Genomic DNA, 20,804 nt, shown 5'->3' with positions numbered 1-20,804 from the left:
ATGGCAGGAAAACACAAGTAACATGAAAAATCATTTCCTCTGGAAACGACCAGTCTCATAATAATAGTCCCTGAGGAAAATGTCTTAGATGAAATTCATGATTCAGGATCAAAAAATGTTTATAAATATGTTCAAACAACTCAAAGGAAGCACAAATAAATTCTAAGAGAACACAAACAGAAATGAAATTGAGGAAATCAATTGGATATATGAAAATAGCATTGTATAAAAAGAAGTACTGAAGAAACATCAAACTGAAAACTGAAGTGCTGACAGAAATGAGAAGAAAATACAGTAGGTCAAATAAAATTTGGCAGAAAGCTTTATCAATACAAGCTTGAAGTTAAAGTAAAAGAACTGGATCATTTAGTCAAGATCAATGATAAGTTAAAAATATGAATGAAACATTAAAGAATTTGACATCATAAAAAAGCAAAATTTATGGATTATGGGCATATATAGAATAATAATTTCATACCAAAGGTACATAAAATATTTTTAATAAAAAATCATAGAAAGTAAGTCCAAAATCTAGGAAAAGAGAACTCCATCCAAATATTAAGGCACACAAAAGACAAAATAAATGTGATCATAAAAGGAAGTCCCTATATCGTATCATAGTTAAAACATTGAATATACAGAACAAAAATGTGTACTGAAAGCTGCAAGAGAGAAGGGCTGAGGCACATATAAAAGCAGACATAAGAATCACTTCTGACTTTTCAGTCAAAACTTTTGAGACCAAGAAGAGCTTGGAAAGACTTCTGAAAAGTGCCAATCCACCTTGTAATGTCCAGCACACTGATCTGTCTTGATTGAAGAGGAAAGGAAATCTTTCCATGATAAGAGCAGGCCAAAGGAGTTTATAATTACCAAAGAAGTACTACAGAACATAGTGGAGTAAATACTTTAGATTGAGGATAAAAATAAACACATCCAAGAGGCTACTAAGGGAAATACAAATGAGACTAACACATTTGCTAAATAAAAGATGACTAAGACAGAATCAAACACCACAAAATAACAAGAATAAATGTTATTCCATAGTAACTCTGAATATTAATGATTGCAATTCACTTATCAAAGGACATGAACTAGAAGATGGGATTAGAAAGTAGAATCTTTTTGTTGTCTCCAAGATGCACACTTCTTTCCATCAAAGGGGCAAATGGCATCTTATAGTAAAAGGATGGGACCAAAACAGGTCTTCCAAGGAAATGAGACCAAAAACACACAGTGCTATCTTAATATATCATAAATTGAACCTAACCCATATCTCATCAGCATATATAAAGAAGGGCACTTCATACTGATCAAGGAGCAATCTGCCAAGAGGATGTAATTCTAAACAGACACACTGAGCACAGGGTCATCCAGTTTCATAAAACACAGGACACTAATTTATATATAGTCATAGTGACTTAATACTTTACTGTCTCCATTAGATCATCCAGACCTCCTAAACAACAAGTAATCCCCCCAATACAAACAAACAAACATTAAATGATACTAAAGATCAAGTGGACCTTACAGGCATCTACAGAAGAGTCTGCTCAAACTCTAAAGAATACACATTCTTCTCAGAAATCCATAGAACTTTCTCTAGAATATATCACATACTAGGAAACAAATCAAATTTCAGCAGATACAGATGAATTGGAATAATGTTTATTATTTTATCATACCATAATGGAATAAGGCTAGAAATCAGCTGCAAGAGAAACTATAGAAATATACAGACTCATGGGACTAAATGACACCTTGTTAAGTGATGAATGAATCATTGAAGAAATAAAGAAATTAAAAATTTCAAGAATTACATGAAAATGCAGTATACAATCTTGTAGAATATGATGAAGGCAGTCCTGAGAGGGAAGTTTGTGGCTTTAAGTACAATCAAGTGCTTGGAGAGCTGGTTCCATAGTTAAGACTGCTTGCTGTTCCTGAAGAATACCAGACTTTGGTTTCCAGAAGATTACAACCATCTGTAACTCCAATTCCAGGAGATTAGGTGCGGTCTTCTGATCTCTATGGGCATCCCTCATACACACAAATCATAAAATTAGTAAATGAATCCTTAAAACAAATTCTCAAACAATCTGATAATATACCCCAAGACATTGGAAAAACAAAAGCAAAAACTTAGTAAAATTAACTCAAAGACAAAAGAGAAGACACAAACTAATAATGTTAGAAATAGGAAGTGCACTATTACAACAGATATCAAGAAATTCAGTTGGGCACTCAAAATTTATTTTCAACTAAACTGGAAAACCTAAAATAATTGAATGTTTTTATAGATTCATATGACATACTACAATTAAATCAAGATGAAGTACATAAACAAATCTATAAAATGTAATGAGATTGATGCAGCAACTAAAAGCTCCCCCAACTAAAGACTGTTCCTGACCAGATGTATTATGCACAGAATTCTACCTGGACTTTAAAACAGTACTTGAAAAATTATGCCATAGGAATAGAAAATGGCCAGGTGATGGTGGCACATGCCTTGGAAGGCAGAGGCAGGTGAATCTCAAAAAAAGGGACATTTGCAGCCTTTAAGAAACTATCATTATCCTTACATTAAAACCAGATAATGACATAACAACAACAAAATTATAGGCTGATTTTCCTGATGAATATATTTGCCAAGTTTCTTAACATAACACTTTAAAACTGAATTCGATAACACATCAAAAACAGCATGATCAAATTGGCTTCATTCTGGACATACAATCACTTTCAACATTTGGAAGTCAATAAATATGATTTTTCACATAGGTGAACACAGGAAAAAAATCACATGGTCATCTCTAGATGCAGAAAGACAGACTCCAACATAACAAAAGACCTGGAGAGACTAGAAATGGAGAGAATACAACTCCACTTAGTGAAATCTGTAAATGACAAAATCTGTAAATGATAGCAATCATCATGCAAAATGGAGAAAAATTCAAAACAGTACACTAACATCAGTGGCAGGATGCCCATTCCCTCCATTCCTATTCAGTATAGTGCTTGCAGTCTTAGCTAGAGCACTACAAAGGAAATAAAATGTATAAAAAATAGGAAAGGAAGAAGTAGTCAAAGAATCCATATTGGCAGAAGCTATGATTCTACCCATGAGAGAATTGTGCCAATTTTTCATTTTTTGCAGACTTACACATTTTTTCAATATAGTTTTAAAAATCTCTAGAATTGGCAACTTTTTCTTGGGGACATTTTCCTATCCAGATGATTGACAAGTCAGTTTGTATTGTACCTTACAAGGGTGAGGGGAGGGATGAACACAACATGATACAATACCTATCTTGGTTTTTTTCCCACAGAACCTCTTGTTATACAGTGATCTTTTAAAGTTTAAGGCCCTTGGAACCAAGTTTAACTGTTATTAATTAATGCCATTCTGTGCAGCTCAAAATGTCACGTTGCCCCCAACAGCCAGAGATAGGACTCAAGTCCAATTTCATTGCTCTGACCAGTTCTTAAGAGTCCTGCATTTTTATTCCTTGGTTTGATAAGCTATTGGGTGTGAAGGAGGGGTCCAGGCTTAATGTTCTCAAATCCTACCAATATCTAGCAACTTAGCATCACTACAAATGTAGTCCTGCATATGAAACACTCCATGAGAAAATAGGGCCTTAATTTTATAGACCTATATCTTAAAAGTGGAGAATAGCTTATAAGTCTATTTTGTGACCTCCCAAATACAAATAAATTTTGTTTTCTTTGTGAAGCCCTAGCTAATTTAATACCTATTGGAGTTCTGACACTTAGCTTCAGTGAAGAGTCTTGTAATTTATAGATTTTCATTGATGCAGATACTTAGGATGGTCTGCAGAAGCCATCAAATATTTATTGCAGTCCAGTAAACTTTAACTGGAAATCAGAGTTTTTAAATTTAAAAGCCCTAAAAAATAGTTACTGATGGGATGTGGAAATTATGGTCTTTCTGTAGTAGGAATTGAATTGTCTCCATCAAATTAACCTATGGGCATGTCTTTGGGGGCATTTTCTTGATTGATGATTGATTTGGGAGGGCCCTGCCCACTGTGAGTGGTGTGACTCCTAGGTGAGGCCCTACATTGTTTAACAGAATTAACTGAGCAAGTCAGAGAAAGCAAGCCTTAATCAGTGTTCCTCCATGGTCTCTGCTTCAGTTCATGCCAACCAGGTTCCTGATTTGAGTTCCTGTCCTGACCTATCCTGATGGTGGACTGTAAGTGTGAGAGGAAATAAAACCTTTCCTCCTCCAGCTTGGTTTGGTCATAGTGTTTGTCACAACAAGAAAGAAACCAAACTAGGACAGCTCCAAAGAGAATGTAGGCGATTTAGTCTTTATCACTTATTTCTTAAATACTTTAAAATTATATGCTTATCTGAGAGTGTTTTAGTGAGTGGATAGCATTATAATCCTCAATAAAAGGTGTGCATATTTCATAAAAACTTAAATTTAAGTTTACATATGTTTTTATTAAAATATAATATGAGCACTTTTATACACAATCTTTGTGTATTTTAAAGCATTTATTCAGGTTTCTTTGTTAAGTGGGTTTACTTTTTATTAAAATAAATGACAATTCATATTAATAGTATGACTTTCAAGTATGTAACAATGTGTCAGGTTTTAGAACAGCTTTCTGTCTCTGTGTGTTGGATGGCACTATTTCTCCTTCTTGGTAACATTGTCTTGTAGAGCAAAAGGTTAAAAACAATGTGATAAGAAAAGAGCATTTTCAAGAGTTCAGATCTTCTCCTTGAGGTGTCCTATCTTGAGAGACATCTTTTAAACATAGGAAAGAGCTGATTCTAAATGGTCAAATAAATGTTTCTAAGGGTTCTTTTAAATAACTGGAAAAAGAAGAAATGAGCCTTCACTGTGAAATCTGCTTTCTTTCTGTAGTTGCACATCTCTTTTCCTTATGAATATAATAGAGCATAATTTCATATTCAAGTAATGTCTTCATAATAAAATTGATAACATTAATTTTTTAATGACCAAAGATGTAACCTAAAGATGCTCAAAAATCCCAACCGACCACTGATATAAACAGTGAATTTATATTTAAAATAGAATATAAATAGAGAATAAGCTACACTCCTGGTACTTACACATATTTGAAATATTCCTTTATAACTCTGTGACTCAGATTAGCTTTTCAGTTGTCCTGATTATAAAGCAGTTGATTAGTGCTGGGAGAGATGGCTTAGTGAGTAAAGGCTCTTGCTATTCAAACATGAGGACCTGAGTTTGAATCACCAGAACCCACATAAAATACTCGGATGTGCCTGAGTTCCTAAGCCTAGTGATCCCATGGGAAGATGGGAGCAGTGATAGGAGAATCCCTGGAAGCTGAGGTCCAGCTATCTTGGTACATGCAGTAAGACCCTGTTTCAAAACAAGGTAGAAGGTGAGGACAGACTGGAATGTGGTCCTGTGACCTCCACACTTGCACCAAGGAACAGTAATGTATCCCCTTAACATGAGCATACACATGCATATACAAAAAAAGATGTTGATTAAGTTAGGGATATTACCATTGTAATACCATATGTATCTCTTTTTATTACAGAAGAAAGTACTCAGGAAACACCACAAATGAAGAAAAGTTTGAGTGAAAAGGTTTCTCTCTACAGAGGTGACATCACGTTACTAGAGGTGGATGCAATAGTCAATGCCGGTGAGTGGTCTACTTTTCTGTATTTTCTTTGCTATGCCTTTACGAGCTCAAAACATTTTCCAAACTGTCTGTGTATAGGAATGCTTTAAATATTTTTCTTTGTGATTAAAAACATTGAGGATTTTTTTATGTATCCAATTAAGAGTCTTGGACTGCTGGAGAAATAACGAACTGTTGTGAAGAGTTCTTCAGAAAGAATTTTAGTAATTATATGATTACTGGTCTCATGTTTGAGTTAATGGGAAGTAGTAGTTCAGCTATCTTTTTTTCCTCTTTGAATTAAGTCTAAAGATACAATGATATTGTATCAGCCAAAAGGGAAATGTGAAGAAATTATTTCTCTGATTTCAAAACCTTGCTTGTTTGTAAGTTTTCATTTTCATAAAATGCATTTACTAGCATATTTTAATGTATAATTTTCTTCCTTAAATATTGAAGGAAATATGACAGCATGTTATTTATGTTGTTTTTGTCTCCTATGAATTTTCTTGTGTTGTTATATTTCAAAAGGATGTAGCTACTGTGATTCTATCAGGATAAATATTAATAAGTGGGAATTATGGTTTGTGTTTTAGAAAGTTAAACCTTTGTAGGTTGAAAGTGTCAAACAAAAGTAGGTATTGACTTAGGTAAAGGCAGTCTTTAATCTCAGGCTTTTTAATGGAGGAGGATGGTGACCATGGACAGTTGAATAGAATTGAAGTAGGAAGAACTATTTGACCCAGAAGATCTTTAAGTATCTAAAAAGATAAAGCAGAAAAGTTCTTTCTTTTACAGGAAGTTGTAAAAAAAAGTGCAGAAAGATATGGCTGTGGGGAATTGAATGATAGGATTCAATAGACAGGAGCCATTAGAAAGTGGTGGGTTTTCATTAATCATGGTGGCTCAAAATTCAGGGATTTAGAGCAAGGAGAGAAGATGGACTTCAGTTTGGTGAAGTCTGTGACACAGGCTTAATGAGTTAATGGAGACAGGATGGGAATTTGGACTGATTGTGTCAGACTTGTCAGAGGTTACAAGATAGTCTCCTGTGAGTTTTCTGTAAGCCAAGAGGAAGAATGCTGGTTTATAGTTAGCCATCTCCCAGGATTCAAAAGAATGTGTGGGATTTCCTGACTGCCATTGTTTTCCAGAGCATAGGGTTCAGGTAAGTGCAGTGTTGTCTCAAGATTACCTCTGATGTCAGTTCCCACAAGGTAGTAGAAAAAGCCTTGGAGGTGAACAGAGTAAGACCTGCAAGATCCTGATTCAGCACATGGCAGAGTTCCCGGGCTCTAGAAGGTGGCTGGTAGTCTTGTGAGCTTGCTCTTCCTTCAGAATTGGGTGCCAGTTGCTTTGTAAAGTGTACACTTTGCCAAACCAGGGCTCAGTTTCCTTTCTCTTCTAATGCTTCCTTTCTTCTCTGATGCTTCTGTTGCCTTTTGAGATGTCATTTCCTATTTAAAAAGGAGTGTGGATTGTTTCACCTCTATCCAATCTAGCTGCCTTGTTTTGGTTTGATTTTTACCCTTCTGTCATCTCACAGGCTCAGATCTTCCTTATGTGTAGACCCCATGGGTTGCGTTTTGTGGCCCTCAGTTTCAAGCTCTTTTCTTCTGTTCTATGGGGCCTATGTAGAAATCAGAGTTGGAAAGTATCCATGAACACTGGGATAGAATTTGGATTAGATATCTCTGTGGTTAGTGAGTTGCACTGTGCCAGAATTTCTATAAATGTATGAACTTTAATTATAAAATATTTAAGATGTGAAGGTTTTTTATAAATGTGCCTCCAACATTACAGTATGTTTTTGAACTTTTCAGTCAGTGATTTTAATTGCCACCTTTTCTCCTTGTTAACATAACACTGAATTTACCTTGTTCACTTGATAGTAACAGTAACTTTTCTTGGGTTCTATTAACCGTGTTTGCTGTTTTCCATGAAGCACATAATGGTACCCTTTTCATTTACTCTCTCACCACCATAGCAATATCTTGACTTTATGCTTTTAAGAGATATTCAAGACTGCTACCTGGGGCCATAATAGTGTCCAAGGGTCATGCTGCTTCAGGGCTATGTACATCTGGGTGGCCTGCACTGCCACCTGGGGCCATGGAGACAACTGGGCCCAGGCTGCTATCTAGGACCATGTCTGGGTCTGTGGTCCTGCCACAGCTGGGCTCTGTATTGATATCCCTGGCCCATGTTGCCACTAAAGGCCACATGGATGCACAGTATCTAGGCCATAACCTGTGACCATGCTGATGTCTGTGTACTGTGCTGCCACGAGGACAAAGCCAATTTGCATGGCCAGCTCTATAACCTGGGGCCATTGTATCATCCAGTTCAGGTCTGCTGCTGAGGGCCATGTCTGGGTCCATAGCTCTCTACAGAAGCCAGGGTCTCAGTTGATGTCTGTGGCCCCTGTTACCACCGTGGATGACTAGGATCTGGTCAGCCACCTGAGACCATGTTGGTGTTTGAAGATCATGCTGCTGCCAAGGCCATACTGATTTGTGTGGCCTTTGCTGCCATCTGGAATCATGGTGGCATCTGGGCCTAAGCTGCTGTTGAGGGCCATGTCTGATCCATGGTCCTGCTGCAGCTGAAATCTCTGTTTATGCCCATGACCTGTGTTATCAAAAGAGTGTGAGAGGAGCTCTGACCCCACCTCTCTGCTACCCTTGTGTATCCTCTATAGCAATGAGGGCCTTGCACCTCACCTGCTCGAACACAGTAGAGCCTGGCCCTGGTAGTGTACCTGAGTGTGGGTAATCTGAAGCTGAGGACCCGAAGGCAAGAGAACTGAGCCTGCCCCTTGCTGTAGGCTGCATTAGGTGTCTAGCCAAGGTAGGGCTGGAGAGGTGAAAATGAGAGAGAGCTGGTGGGCTGACTAACCCAGCTACCACTCAGGCCCAGGGCCATGCCTATGATTAGCCCACCCCAATATCCACCTTATCTATAAACTGTTGGAACATATGAAGGGGACGAACCTATGGATCCAAAATAACAGGATCTCCATGACACAGGACAACAATAGAGAGCCAGAGGAAGCCAGAGGCCTGGAGCCAGACCAATGACTAGTGGCAGTGAGTATTGCAAGTGGTGATGAATGGATTAAAGGCTAGACTGTGTAACTCAATGGACTTCAACTTCCACAATGAGATTCTTTTCCTCTTTGTTGTTTTGTTTGTTTTTTCTTTTAAAGTTTCTTTTGTGTTGGAGGGAGGTGGGTTACAAGAGCAGAGGGCAGATGCAGGGGGATGGGGAGAAAAGTGGGATCAGAATGCATCATGTGACATCCACAAAGAATCAATGAAAATAAAACCATAAAAATATATACTCAAACTTTATATTGTTAAATTGAACTTCATAAAATTGAATTTATCATACCTGCAATAGCATATTCTGCACTAGGAACTTGATGCAGTAAAGCTGTTTGGCTTTGGTTTTAAAAATCATTTATTTAATCAATCAATAAAAATATTTATTGGGTAATTTTTATTGACATAAAATACAGTATTGTTAGAATAACATCCTTAAGTCACTATTTTGCTTCTACTTCATTTTATCTTCCCTTTCCTTCTGTGTGTAGTTTTCTCATAGGTGTTGCATAGTGTACATGATTATGATGAGTTAATCTGAAGGTAAGAATCAATTTTTATATCCTTCTACCTCTCTGGCTGTGATGATTCTAATTTGGCTGTGCTCACATGGACTGGCTCATCAGGTAGTTCCTGGGTGGATAGGAAATAAATATCAAATGTACAGGTAATGGCTCTATTTACAGATCTCTGCTGTGCTGTTTGTTGGCCTAGTATGAAAGGAGAGGCACAGCTGTTAGCTTTCAGGGATACAAGGCAACATGACAGAAAACTCCAGAGCCACCTCCAGTAAGAGGCAGGCTTCTAGACAAGATGGCAAAGCTGCCCCGCTGTCACTTCCTGCCTGACTGCCAAAGTTCTTTCATAACCACATTAGTATATTGAAACAACTGATCTTCATAGTTCTGAATGGAAGGATTTGCTAGTTTAAATTTCTTATTTATTTGTTGAAATTCCTTTAACTGTCACCTGAGATAAGCCTCTTCTTTATTCTTCCTTCTAGGAAGTTGCACTTAGGTGTATGTTTTAATAAAATAAGTTTTACTAGGTATCATATTAGCTGGCAGGGAAATAGCACACATTCAGAATCAGGCAGATATAGGTTCCATGTCAGGTTCTTATACTTAGGACTGTTTTTTTTGAATTTTATTTTGAATTAATTATGGAAAATTGCAGGAAAAGAAAGAAATCAGAGTTCTATGTAACCTTTGCAAGTCTCCAGCAATGGCAGTATCATGTAACCTACGGTATGAGACGTAGGCAATTGATATTTATATATTCTTAGCAGTGTTGATAGAGATATGTTCTGTGTTGCAGAGACTATCACTCAGTTGAAGTGTCTGGACAAGCAAACACTCTGTTCAAGAGGGTGTGCTTAGAAGAGCAAACACACTGAAACTGGAAGTGCATCTCGTTTTTATTCTAAGGAAAGTGGTGACTGTGTCTTTCTCCCATTGGCAGGGGTCTGACCTCATAGTCTATTCAGTTGGCCAGTCTGAAAAGAATTGGCACACCAGAAATGAAGGAGGAAGGGGAAGAGTCCCTGTTCCAAGGAGAAAAGGATTGCTCTTCCAGACCATCTAATTCCTATAATAGAGCAGTGGTGACTAAGTTTTTACTGGGAAAGAGGATTAAAACATTTGCATAAAAGTCTTACAAGGTGGGGGAGATAAGATTTTAATTCCTTGTCCTCAACACAAGTTGTATAGTTGATAGGAGAAACTCATTTTGATACTTCTTACAGTACTGAAGATCACATTCAGCCCCTGAACATTTAGTAAGCACTACCAAGTGAGGTACACCATGGTCTATGAAATTGTACTTATATACTGCTATTATCTAGACTTTAGCTTCCACCATTGTAACCTTCATTTGTAAGTGTATATGTATGAGTAGTTTTATTCCATGTATGGGTTCATGCAACCATCACAACAATTCAGGTACAGAACTGTTTTAATTAAGATAAAACTCTCTTCCATATTATAGCTTGTCTCTTTACTTTGTTAATTATTTCCAGGTTTTTAGTTTGATGCTACGCCGCTATTCTCTTGTCACTTTTGTTGCCAAGAAAGTAAAATTATAGAACTGGAAAGTAGAGTAATATCCAGTTAATATTAAGGTTTGATGATGAAGGGAATGGAGAATTGTTGATCAAAGCAACACAATTTTCAGATACACAGGAGAAATAGATTTTGAGGTTTATGGCACAGATTTATGATTATAAGTAATAACTACATATTTTAAAAAAGAAGAGTGAATGCTGTAGAAAATGGTAAGCAAAGTTTTAAATATGTTAATTAGCTTGATCTGATAAATCTATGTTTAAACACATAAAATGTCATATATTACCTATAAATGCCTGTATTTTCCCATAAATACAATATGAATAATAAAATGTTATATAAGAATAACAGTCATATACTACATGTAATCTTTTGAGATTGACTTTTCCCAACAAACAAAAGGCCCTTTAGATCTACTTATATTGGTGCACTTTCCCCATGTATCAATAGTAGCTCCTTCTGTTTTTCTCCTGTTGGTGTACATAGATTAATAGAAATCTTAGCCATTCACCCATTGATGGCCATTTGGGTTCTCTTCACTCCTTTGTTATTAACAATAAAACTTCTATGAACTATGAATGTATTCTATAAATATTCAGGTCCCTATATGACTACCAATTTCTGTCTGAGATAAACAGCCACATGTGTTATAATAAATGCATGTTTAATTTTGTAAGAAATTACAATTTTCTGTAATGTCTGTATTATTTTACATTTACCCAGCAGTGTTTGAGGAATGTAGTTTGCATACATTTTTGCTAATATTTGGTTTAGAATTATTTCTTTATTTGACTTCACTAGGTATTTAGTGGTGTCTTATATTTTAATTTGCATTTTTCAAAGGATTAATGATACTGAATAACTTTCCTTAAGTACTCAGTGGCATACATTTCCCTTCTTAGATGACATACTTGTTCATTTATAATGGGTTTCAGAGCCATCTTAAGATGTTTGTGAAATTTGAGCATTCTTATTTTTAAGGTTCTGTCCTAAATCATATCTGGTATGTATTAAAGTATAATATCCACATTATAATTATTTAAGAGCTGGGTGGCAATTAATCATTTGGCATAGTACTATGTTCTGTAGACAATTAGGAAAATCTTAAATCAGATTTTGTGGGTTTCATAGTTTGTACATCCATTATTTTCTCAGGGCTCACACATTTATTTAGGTATTTGGACAGCTTGTTAACATGTGCTTATAGCACTTGTTACCAATTGCTAATATCAGAAAGATCAGGCAGATTATCCATTGTTTTAATCCTTAGTCCCTTCACATGTAAAGAGGGAATCATAAACAATATGTGAAAAGTATGTAGTTCAGCGTGACCTATAATCTTCACTTTGGTATAACTTAACTACTATAATTACTAATGTCTGGCTTTGGGGTGGATTTCACTCCTGCTTTCTTCTCTGAGAGAGCTCAGCACAGGAGTGCCTTCTACAGTGAGCTGCATTCCCCTGATTTCCATTGTGTTCATCCATTTCTAGCAGGAAGCAGATGCTGCAGCTAGAGAAGCTCTTTTCCTCATGAGTAGTTTTCCAAACATCACATATTACAACATGAATTGTGCAATTGCTAATTGCATTATTCAAATGCGATTTCATAAAGGAGCATTTTTCTAGTGAAAACATTCAGTATTTGCCATGAGCAAAATTCACTTTTACACTGATTACCTCATAAGAATGCTTGAAAACATTTGGGCCCGAATTTTCATTTGACAAAAGAAACAGCGAAGATTTAAGTGCCTGTTTTATGAACCACAAACTGAATTTCATAGCAGAGGTAAATACATACTAGTTGCTATCTAGTAATAGTTCTTTATTAGATCTCTATCTGAAGTATCTAGGACAAATAGAAAAGTGTGTAACCCAGGGAAGCAGTGAGAGCGTGGTGTGTTGTGGAGCCACAGGTGAGCATCTGCCCTCTGCACAGAGCAGACACAAGTAACTTCGGATTATGAAGTGCTTCAAGTGTCATCTTTTGGGAGAAGTGGTGAGTCTGAAGAATTTTTCAGAGGAAAAGATGTAGTAGATATGTACTACACAAATTACCCTGACAGTGGTGTGAAGACTGTTTAGAGAGTGACGAATTGGAGGGTTGGGGAGATAGGAAGCAAAGAAGAAACAGTTTAACTTTGTATTGAGTACTTCAGCTGAGGTAAATCCAGGTTTTTTCCTCCTAGTTCGAAACTATTGCTGTTGTTAGCTACATCTCTGCCCTCTTTTCTTGCGAGGTAACCCCATTTGAGTTCATTTTGATTTAGAGGAATCTCAAGAACTCAAGTAGGAAGGGCCTGAGTTAGATCAGAAAAACTAGAGCCCAAGTGTATTTGTCTTTTCACCAGTATTCCTTGGATGTCAATGTGTACTGCATTCTAGGATGTTGCCAACCTGTCTCCCACAAAACTGCTTCCTTTAAAACCATTTCACTAAAGAGGCAGGCGGATCTCTGTGAGTTCGAGGCCAGCCTGGTCTCCAGAATGAGTGCTAGGGTAGGCTCCAAAGCTACACCCTGTTTTATAGTAAGAAATTACCAATACGGAGTCAGGTAGAAATATAAGGGTATTTAATAGGGAAAAGCCTTACTTACAGAGCGAACCAGCCAGCCGGTGGTAGTCTGTACAGCAAGAAGCAAAGAGAAACCGAAACCGAAAACGCAGTCCCCCTACTCACTCTGACCATGCCCTCACAAGCCCTCAGGTACTCTTGTAGCCAGCCCCTAAGAAGGCGTGGCTACAGCTTCCCCTACAATTCCCCTTTTAGTCTAAAAGAGGATTAAAACTTAACAGTATAAAGGTAAAATATAAGAAGATAACTATCTATTTTAACTAAACCCTAAAGTCATAAACAATAGGAAGCTATTCCTAACTAGGTATATACACTATCCTAAGTGACAACAATGGGGAAAGGGGGCGTAGCATTTTCCAAGTTACTTCCTGCTGAAATGGGACGATGATAGTCATGTGGGGTCCTGTAGAAAGAAAATGTTAGTATCCAGTCCATGTTAGATGGGATTCACTTGATTGAAGATCTCGCTTGAAATCCTCAACTTGATTGAAGTCAGTACCCGAACCTCTGGCCGGAGTGTCAGCTGAAATGGAGCAAGTTGGATCCAGTGCAGTCGAGGAGATGTGGCCCATTTTCTTTCCAGGGTGTCCAGGGATTGCTGTCAGGCAGGTCTTCATTGGCTGTGTGGGACTCAAACATAAACAGTTAGCAGAGAAATGTTTGCTTGTGTATGTACACATGCTAGGGAATGCAACCATGAGAGCATAACAATTATGAAAGGGTGTACACCTTGAGAGAAAGATCCAAGAAAAGACAAAGACAGTCCCCAAATTCTTCTTTTATTCTGTATTACATCAATTGGCTTCTTGATACAATACAGAAACACTAAAGCTTAGTTAAATAATGTGCTTGGATTTTAGAGGAGGAAAGCCAAATCCACCTCTAAGTCCAGCATTGGTTTAATTGAATAGGGACTAGGAAATAAAGAGAAATAGAGTTTTTTGAGAGACAGCTGTAAAGTTTACCGTATGGCACATTCCTTCTATTTGATGGTTATAGCTACCTTTTCTTCTTAAGTATCTACCCATGCAGTGTCTTTTGCCTTCTGAAGATGAGTTTTCCTGTGAAGATAAAAGCAAAACACTTCCCTTTCCTTTGGGAGGCTTCTATTTAGTTTATAAGATATACCTTAGTAGAATACCTGTCATTTGTCCTTGTCGAGAGGTTTTTCCTTTTCCAGTCGAATCTTGATCAACTTTGATGGTATCCAAAGTGTTTCTTCTCCTGTAGAAACCAATGCAAAACCCCTACCCCAACGTAATACATGTCCTGGTTTCCATGCAGAGGTTAGTACATCTTTGAAGTATACTGGCTGATTGAGTTCAGCAGTTTTTTCCGTAGTCCAGTGTCTTTCTGCAGCTGTTTGTCCTTTTTCATTGGCATTAAGAAAGTTTAGTGTTAATAAAGCATTATGCAACCTATGTTTGGGGGGTTTAGTCTTCCAAGCTTGTTTGTTGAGCATCTCCTTAAGTGTTCTATTAGATCTCTCAACCACTGCTTGTCCTGTAGGATTGTGTGGTATACCAGTAACATGCTTTATGTTATAATATTTGAAAAATTGTTCCAATTTCGTAGAGACATATGCTGGAGCATTGTCAGTTTTTATTTGTGCAGGTATACCCATAACTGCCATCACCTCTAGCAGGTGTATAATAACAGAATCAGCTTTTTCAGAGTTAAGAGCAGTAGCCCATTGGAACCCTGAGAATGTGTCTATGGTATGATGCACATATTTCAAATTTCCAAACTCTGCAAAGTGAAAGACATCCATCTGCCAAACCTCATTTCTCCGAATGCCCTTAGGATTACAACCTGCTGGCAATGGAGTTTGATTATAAAAGGAACAAGTAGGACAGTTTTTCACTATCTCCTTGGCTTGTTGCCAAGTGATAGAGAAGTCCTTTTTCAAACCTTTGCTATTTACATGATGTTTCTTATGAAATTCTGAGGCTTCTAGCACACTTCCAATTAATAAACGATCAATCTCATCATTGCCTTGTGCTAGTGGGCCAGGCAGACCCGTATGGGATCTGATATGTGTAATATACATAGGATTACTTCTGTTTCTGATAGTTTCCTGTAATTGTAAAAACAGAGAAGTTAATTCTGTATTATCAGGAACAAATTCTGCAGTCTCAATATGTAACACGACTCTCTCTGCATACTGAGAATCAGTAACTATATTAAGAGGTTCTGTAAAATCCTTAAGTACCATGAGAATTGCATATAATTCTGCCTTCTGTACAGATGTATATGGACTTTGAACTACTTTACTTACCTCACCTGCTTTATAACCTGCCTTACCTGATTTGTTGGCATCAGTGTAGAAGGTAAGAACTCCAGAAATGGGAGTTTGTCTTACAATACGTGGAAGAATCCAGACTGTCTTTTTTATGAATTTAATTCTGTCAGTTTTGGGATAGTTGTTGCTAATTGTTCCCAAAAAGTCAGTAAGAGCTATTTGCCAATATTCATTATCTTTCCATAAGGAAGAAATTTCTTCATTAGTTAAAGGTACTATAATTTCTGCTGGATCTTTTCCAGTCAGCTGGCGAAGTCTTAATTTACCCTTTAAAATCAAATCAGAAATCTTTTCTATATATGTCTTTAACTTTTTATTCTGTTTATGTGGCAGAAATATCCATTCCAATATAGTGTCTTCCCTCTGCATCAGAATTCCAGAAGGGTATTCTCTGGATGGCAAGATAACCAGAATACAGTCTAAATTAAGGTTTATCCGATCTACATGTGCATTCAATATTCTGTTTTCTACCCATTGTAACTCTTTTTCTGCCTCATCAGATAATATTCTAGGACTGTTTAGGTCCTTATCACCTTTAAGGGCCATTTTTAAATGCTTTAAGTCATGTCCTTCTACACCAATAATTGTCTGTAATTGAGAAATTTCCCCTAATAATTTCTGAAGAGAATTAAGAGTTTGATACCGATCTCTCCTAATTTGTACCTTTTGAGGTCTGATTCTCTGTAAGTCTATCTTGTAACCTAAATAGTTAATAGAATTTCCTCTTTGTATCTTTTCTGGTGCAATCTGTAATCCCCAACGAGGCAGAACTTCCTTCACCATTTCAAACATACGTTCCAAAGTTTCCTTATTAGAATCTGATAAAAGAATATCATCCATGTAATGATAAACAAGGGATTGTGAAAATTTCTTCCGAATTATTCCCAAAGGTTGCTGTACAAAGTGTTGACACAAAGTAGGGCTATTTAGCATTCCTTGTGGCAAAACCCTCCATTGATATCTCCTAACTGGCCGTGAATTATTAAGAGTTGGTACAGTAAATGCAAATTTTTCTCTATCATTTTCCTGTAACGGTATTGTGAAAAAACAGTCTTTTAGATCAATGACTATGATAGGCCATCCTTTAGGTATTAAGGAAGGTAATGGCATTCCAGGTTGCAGAGAGCCCATTGGTTGAATTACCTTATTTATAGCTCTCAGGTCTGTCAGCATTCTCCACTTACCTGACTTCTTTTTGATGACAAATACAGGAGAATTCCAAGGACTGGTAGATTCCTCTATGTGTCCAGCATCTAGCTGTTCCTGTACTAACTTTTCTAAAGCCTCTAGCTTCTCAGAGGTCATAGGCCATTGTCCTACCCAAACTGGTTCATCTGTAAGCCACTTCAATGGCAGGGCCTTTGGCTCCTCTGAAGGTCCATCATTTGTACCTAGTTTCTGTACAGCATGGATGGTTGGTAACCGTTTTCCATAGCGTCTTACCAGATCTTTTTCATAATTTGTATCTGACACTGGAGGAATATTAATCTGAGTATTCCATTGCTGTAAGAGATCACGACCCCAGAGATTTATAGCTATATCTGCCACGTATGGTTTCAGTATCCCTTTCTGTCCTTCCGGTCCAATGCAGACCACTGAGTTAACACTCTGTCGAACTCTAGATAGAGTTCCAATTCCTAAAAATTGTACATTTGCCTCTCTAAGAGGCCATTTCTGAGGCCAAGACTTTTGAGTAATAATAGTTACATCCGCCCCAGTGTCCACTAAGCCAGAAATAACTTTATTATTAATTTTAACTTTTAACTGAGGCCTTTTATCATTAATAGAAGCTTGCCAAAATATGCGTTTCTCATTTTGTCCATTCACACTTGATTCTTCATCACTATTCAAACTACCATCTAGAGCAATATCTTTTTTCACAATATGCAAAGAACTGTCTATTGTTCCTGTGAGAGATTGTCTTCCACTGCTATTGGGAATGACCTGACCTTTCTCGATGTGGGGGCCTTGGTTTCCTTGTATGTCCCTGGTCGATCTACATTCATTGGTCCAGTGTCTGCCCTTACCGCACCTTCTACACAATCCAGAAGGCAGTGGCCTTCCATATGAGGCATTATTAGAATTCATTTGTCTACAATTTCTCTTAGTATGTCCCATTTTACCACAGTTGAAACATCTAGGTTCCTGGCGCCTTCGTGGTCTCAAGGGGAAGGCTCTTCCTACCCAAGGTTCTGGTTCATAGTAGTAGTAACCTCTAGCCTCTTGGTACCTATGTTGACCTCTGTAAGGTGCTTCTCCTTGCCAAGCCCTTACATCCTCACCTCTAGACCTTTTAATTTCCTGTTGCCGTTTTAAACCTTTGGAGATGGCTTCTCCTACCCAAGCTCCAGTATCTTGCACATTATAGTCAATGTTGGCTGCATACAAAACCCATTCTTCTAACGGAGCTGATCTGATCTTTAAAGGCAAAAGTATTCTTTTGCATATAGGGTTTGCATTTTCATAAGCTATTGTATATATAATTGATTGTCTTGTTTCTGGATCTGTTACCTGTAATTCTACTGCCCTAGTTAACCTTTGTAAGAAGTCCTGGAACTGTTCTGTAGGTCCCTGTTCTATTCTGGTATAAGCTTCTAGACGTTCTCCTGGCTCACGAACCTTATCCCAGGCATTTAATGCTGCTTTCCTGCAAAGAGACAGTATATCGTCATCATATTCAGCCTGAACCTGTGGGTCAGCATAAATACCCTGACCAAGAAGCTTATCTAGAGGCGCTTCAAAACCTTCCTTTATGCCCTGACGTTCAAGGAGCTTTGCCTCTTCCCTTACCAATGCCTTCCACTGGATTTGGCATGAATTCTCAAGTACAGCTGCTACCAATCGTTCCCAATCTGTGGGTGTCACCCTGTTAAAGGTTGCCCATGAATGTAATAGCTGTTTTACGTATGGGCTATGGAGACCATATGAGACAACTGATTCTTTAATATTCTTAAGATCCTTCGGCTGTATAGGTTGCCATTCATAAACCATTCGTCCATGAGGGTGTTTCTTAGAAGCTGGCTTTTCTACCATGGTAGCTGGGTACACTAATGGTGTACGAGTAACAACCTTAGAAGAATAGTCACGATACCTGGGTGGAGTAGGTGCCTGGGATTGGAGTGATTCTGCTTCTGAGGCATCCCACTGATCTTTAAGCCTAGCAATGATATCCTTTTGAAAAGTTTCAATCTCCTTAATCATAAAAGATTCTAAGCACGTTAGTGAATCTGTAAATTGCTCTAACTGCTCATCTACACGTTTTTCTAGGTCTTTCATACGATCATCCTTAGACAGCATCTGGATGGCATGGAAACTGCCTTCTAGGTATTGGAGTCTAGATTCCAGGTCATGATTTGCTGATTTTGAGTCCTCAGCAATCGACCGTATGGACCTATGTAATCTGTCAGCCCTGTACTGTAAATTATCTTCCAAACATTCAAATCTAGACTCAAACTTCTGATCTGCTACCTTGGATGCTTCAATGACTGATTGAATGGCATTGTCCAATTCTTCAACCCTATGCTGGGTATTTTGCACCGTTGCATCTAGTTGATGAGTAACATTGCCTATCTGAGTTTCTAGCTGGCTACAGATATTCTTTAGCTGGTCATGGTCTTCTGACAGCCTAGCCTCTAAGGCCTCAGACATGGAGGATCTCTCTGTGTTTATCTTATCATAAATACGCTGTATCTCATCAGACAGCTCTGTCTTTAGTGTATTGGACACAGAGCCAAGCTTATCATCCAATTTCTGTTCCACTTGCTGCACAATTGTGGTCTGACCTAATCGTAAAGCTGTTATTTCCTGCAAGCAGGTGGTGAGGTTATCCTTATCCCTATTCCTGTGTCCTCTGGCTAGTAATACTATTTGTACCAGCAAGCTAACTGCCATTATGGCATATAGGCCAGTAATTGGCACATTAACATCCTCCTCAAACAGTGAATTCACGTAATAAGCAAAAATATTACCAATTTTAGCAAATGATAAATATTCCGCCATAATTTTACCTGATTTCTACTCCAGATGCAGTAAATATATTTGATCAGCAGGTAGCACAGGCGTTCAGTTATTCCGAGGCGTTTGGCAGCAGTCGGTCAGCGGTGGAGAGAGGTCACAAAAGCGGCTGCGCTTATCTTAGAGAGTATACGGCCTTGCGGCTACAACCACTGAAACAGATTCGGGCTTTCCCGCAGGCCAGGGGAAGCCACAGCTGAAAGCGGAGGCCTACCTGGACTCTAGGCAGCTAGAAACTGTCTCTGAGATGGGTTGGGATGGTTCTGAGCAGCTCAGCAGCAGTGGGTCGGCTGCCTAGCCGGGAACGCCTGTGGAAAGAGGGTGCTTTCCCGGCCTAGGCGGCGGGCCCGATAGAACCCACAGCCTGTCCCAAATGGGGTGTGGGTTTCCAATATCCTGCTTCTGACACCAGATATAGTAAGAAATTACCAATACGGAGTCAGGTAGAAATATAAGGGTATTTAATAGGGAAAAGCCTTACTTACAGAGCGAACCAGCCAGCCGGTGGTAGTCTGTACAGCAAGAAGCAAAGAGAAACCGAAACCGAAAACGCAGTCCCCCTACTCACTCTGACCATGCCCTCACAAGCCCTCAGGTACTCTTGTAGCCAGCCCCTAAGAAGGCGTGGCTACAGCTTCCCCTACACTGTTTCAAAAAACCAAAACAAACAAACAAACAAACAAACAAAAACCATTTCACTAATTGTTATCATAACTTCTTTTCTTCTTCTTGAATCTGTGAACTCTTTTGGTCCTTGTCTTTCTTTTTATTTCGATACAGTGTATGTGTGAGTATGTGTATGTGTGTGCATACATCTGTATGTGTGTAAGTATGTAAATGCATGAGTGCATGTGAAGTCTAGAGCTTCATGCCAGGCATTGCCTCTTTTGTTCTCCACCTTATTTTTTGAGACAGTCATTCCCTGACCCTGGAGCTCACCAATGTGGCAATACTAACTGGCCAGCAAGCCCAGAGATTCTCCTGTTCTACCTTCCCAGTGCTAGGACTACAGGTGCTTGCCTACTCCCACCCCCAGTCTTTGATGTAGACCTGAACTCAAGTCCTCCTTCTGGCTCAGCAAATAC

General features: G+C 38.2%; 1 protein-coding gene across 1 annotated transcript in view; it reads left to right on the top strand.

Moving 5' to 3' along the window:
- Macrod2 (mono-ADP ribosylhydrolase 2) overlaps positions 1-20,804 on the top strand; it is a 1,968,760-nt gene that overhangs the window by 48,225 nt on the left and 1,899,731 nt on the right. The window contains exon 3 of the mRNA XM_035446323.1: positions 5,577-5,684. Coding sequence (XP_035302214.1) covers positions 5,577-5,684 — 108 coding nt within the window. The remainder of the gene's footprint in view (positions 1-5,576; positions 5,685-20,804) is intronic.

Source organism: Cricetulus griseus, chromosome 6 (genome assembly GCF_003668045.3).
Source record: "Cricetulus griseus strain 17A/GY chromosome 6, alternate assembly CriGri-PICRH-1.0, whole genome shotgun sequence".
Taxonomy (NCBI): domain Eukaryota; kingdom Metazoa; phylum Chordata; class Mammalia; order Rodentia; family Cricetidae; genus Cricetulus; species Cricetulus griseus.
This window is presented reverse-complemented; position numbering and strand designations above follow the sequence as displayed.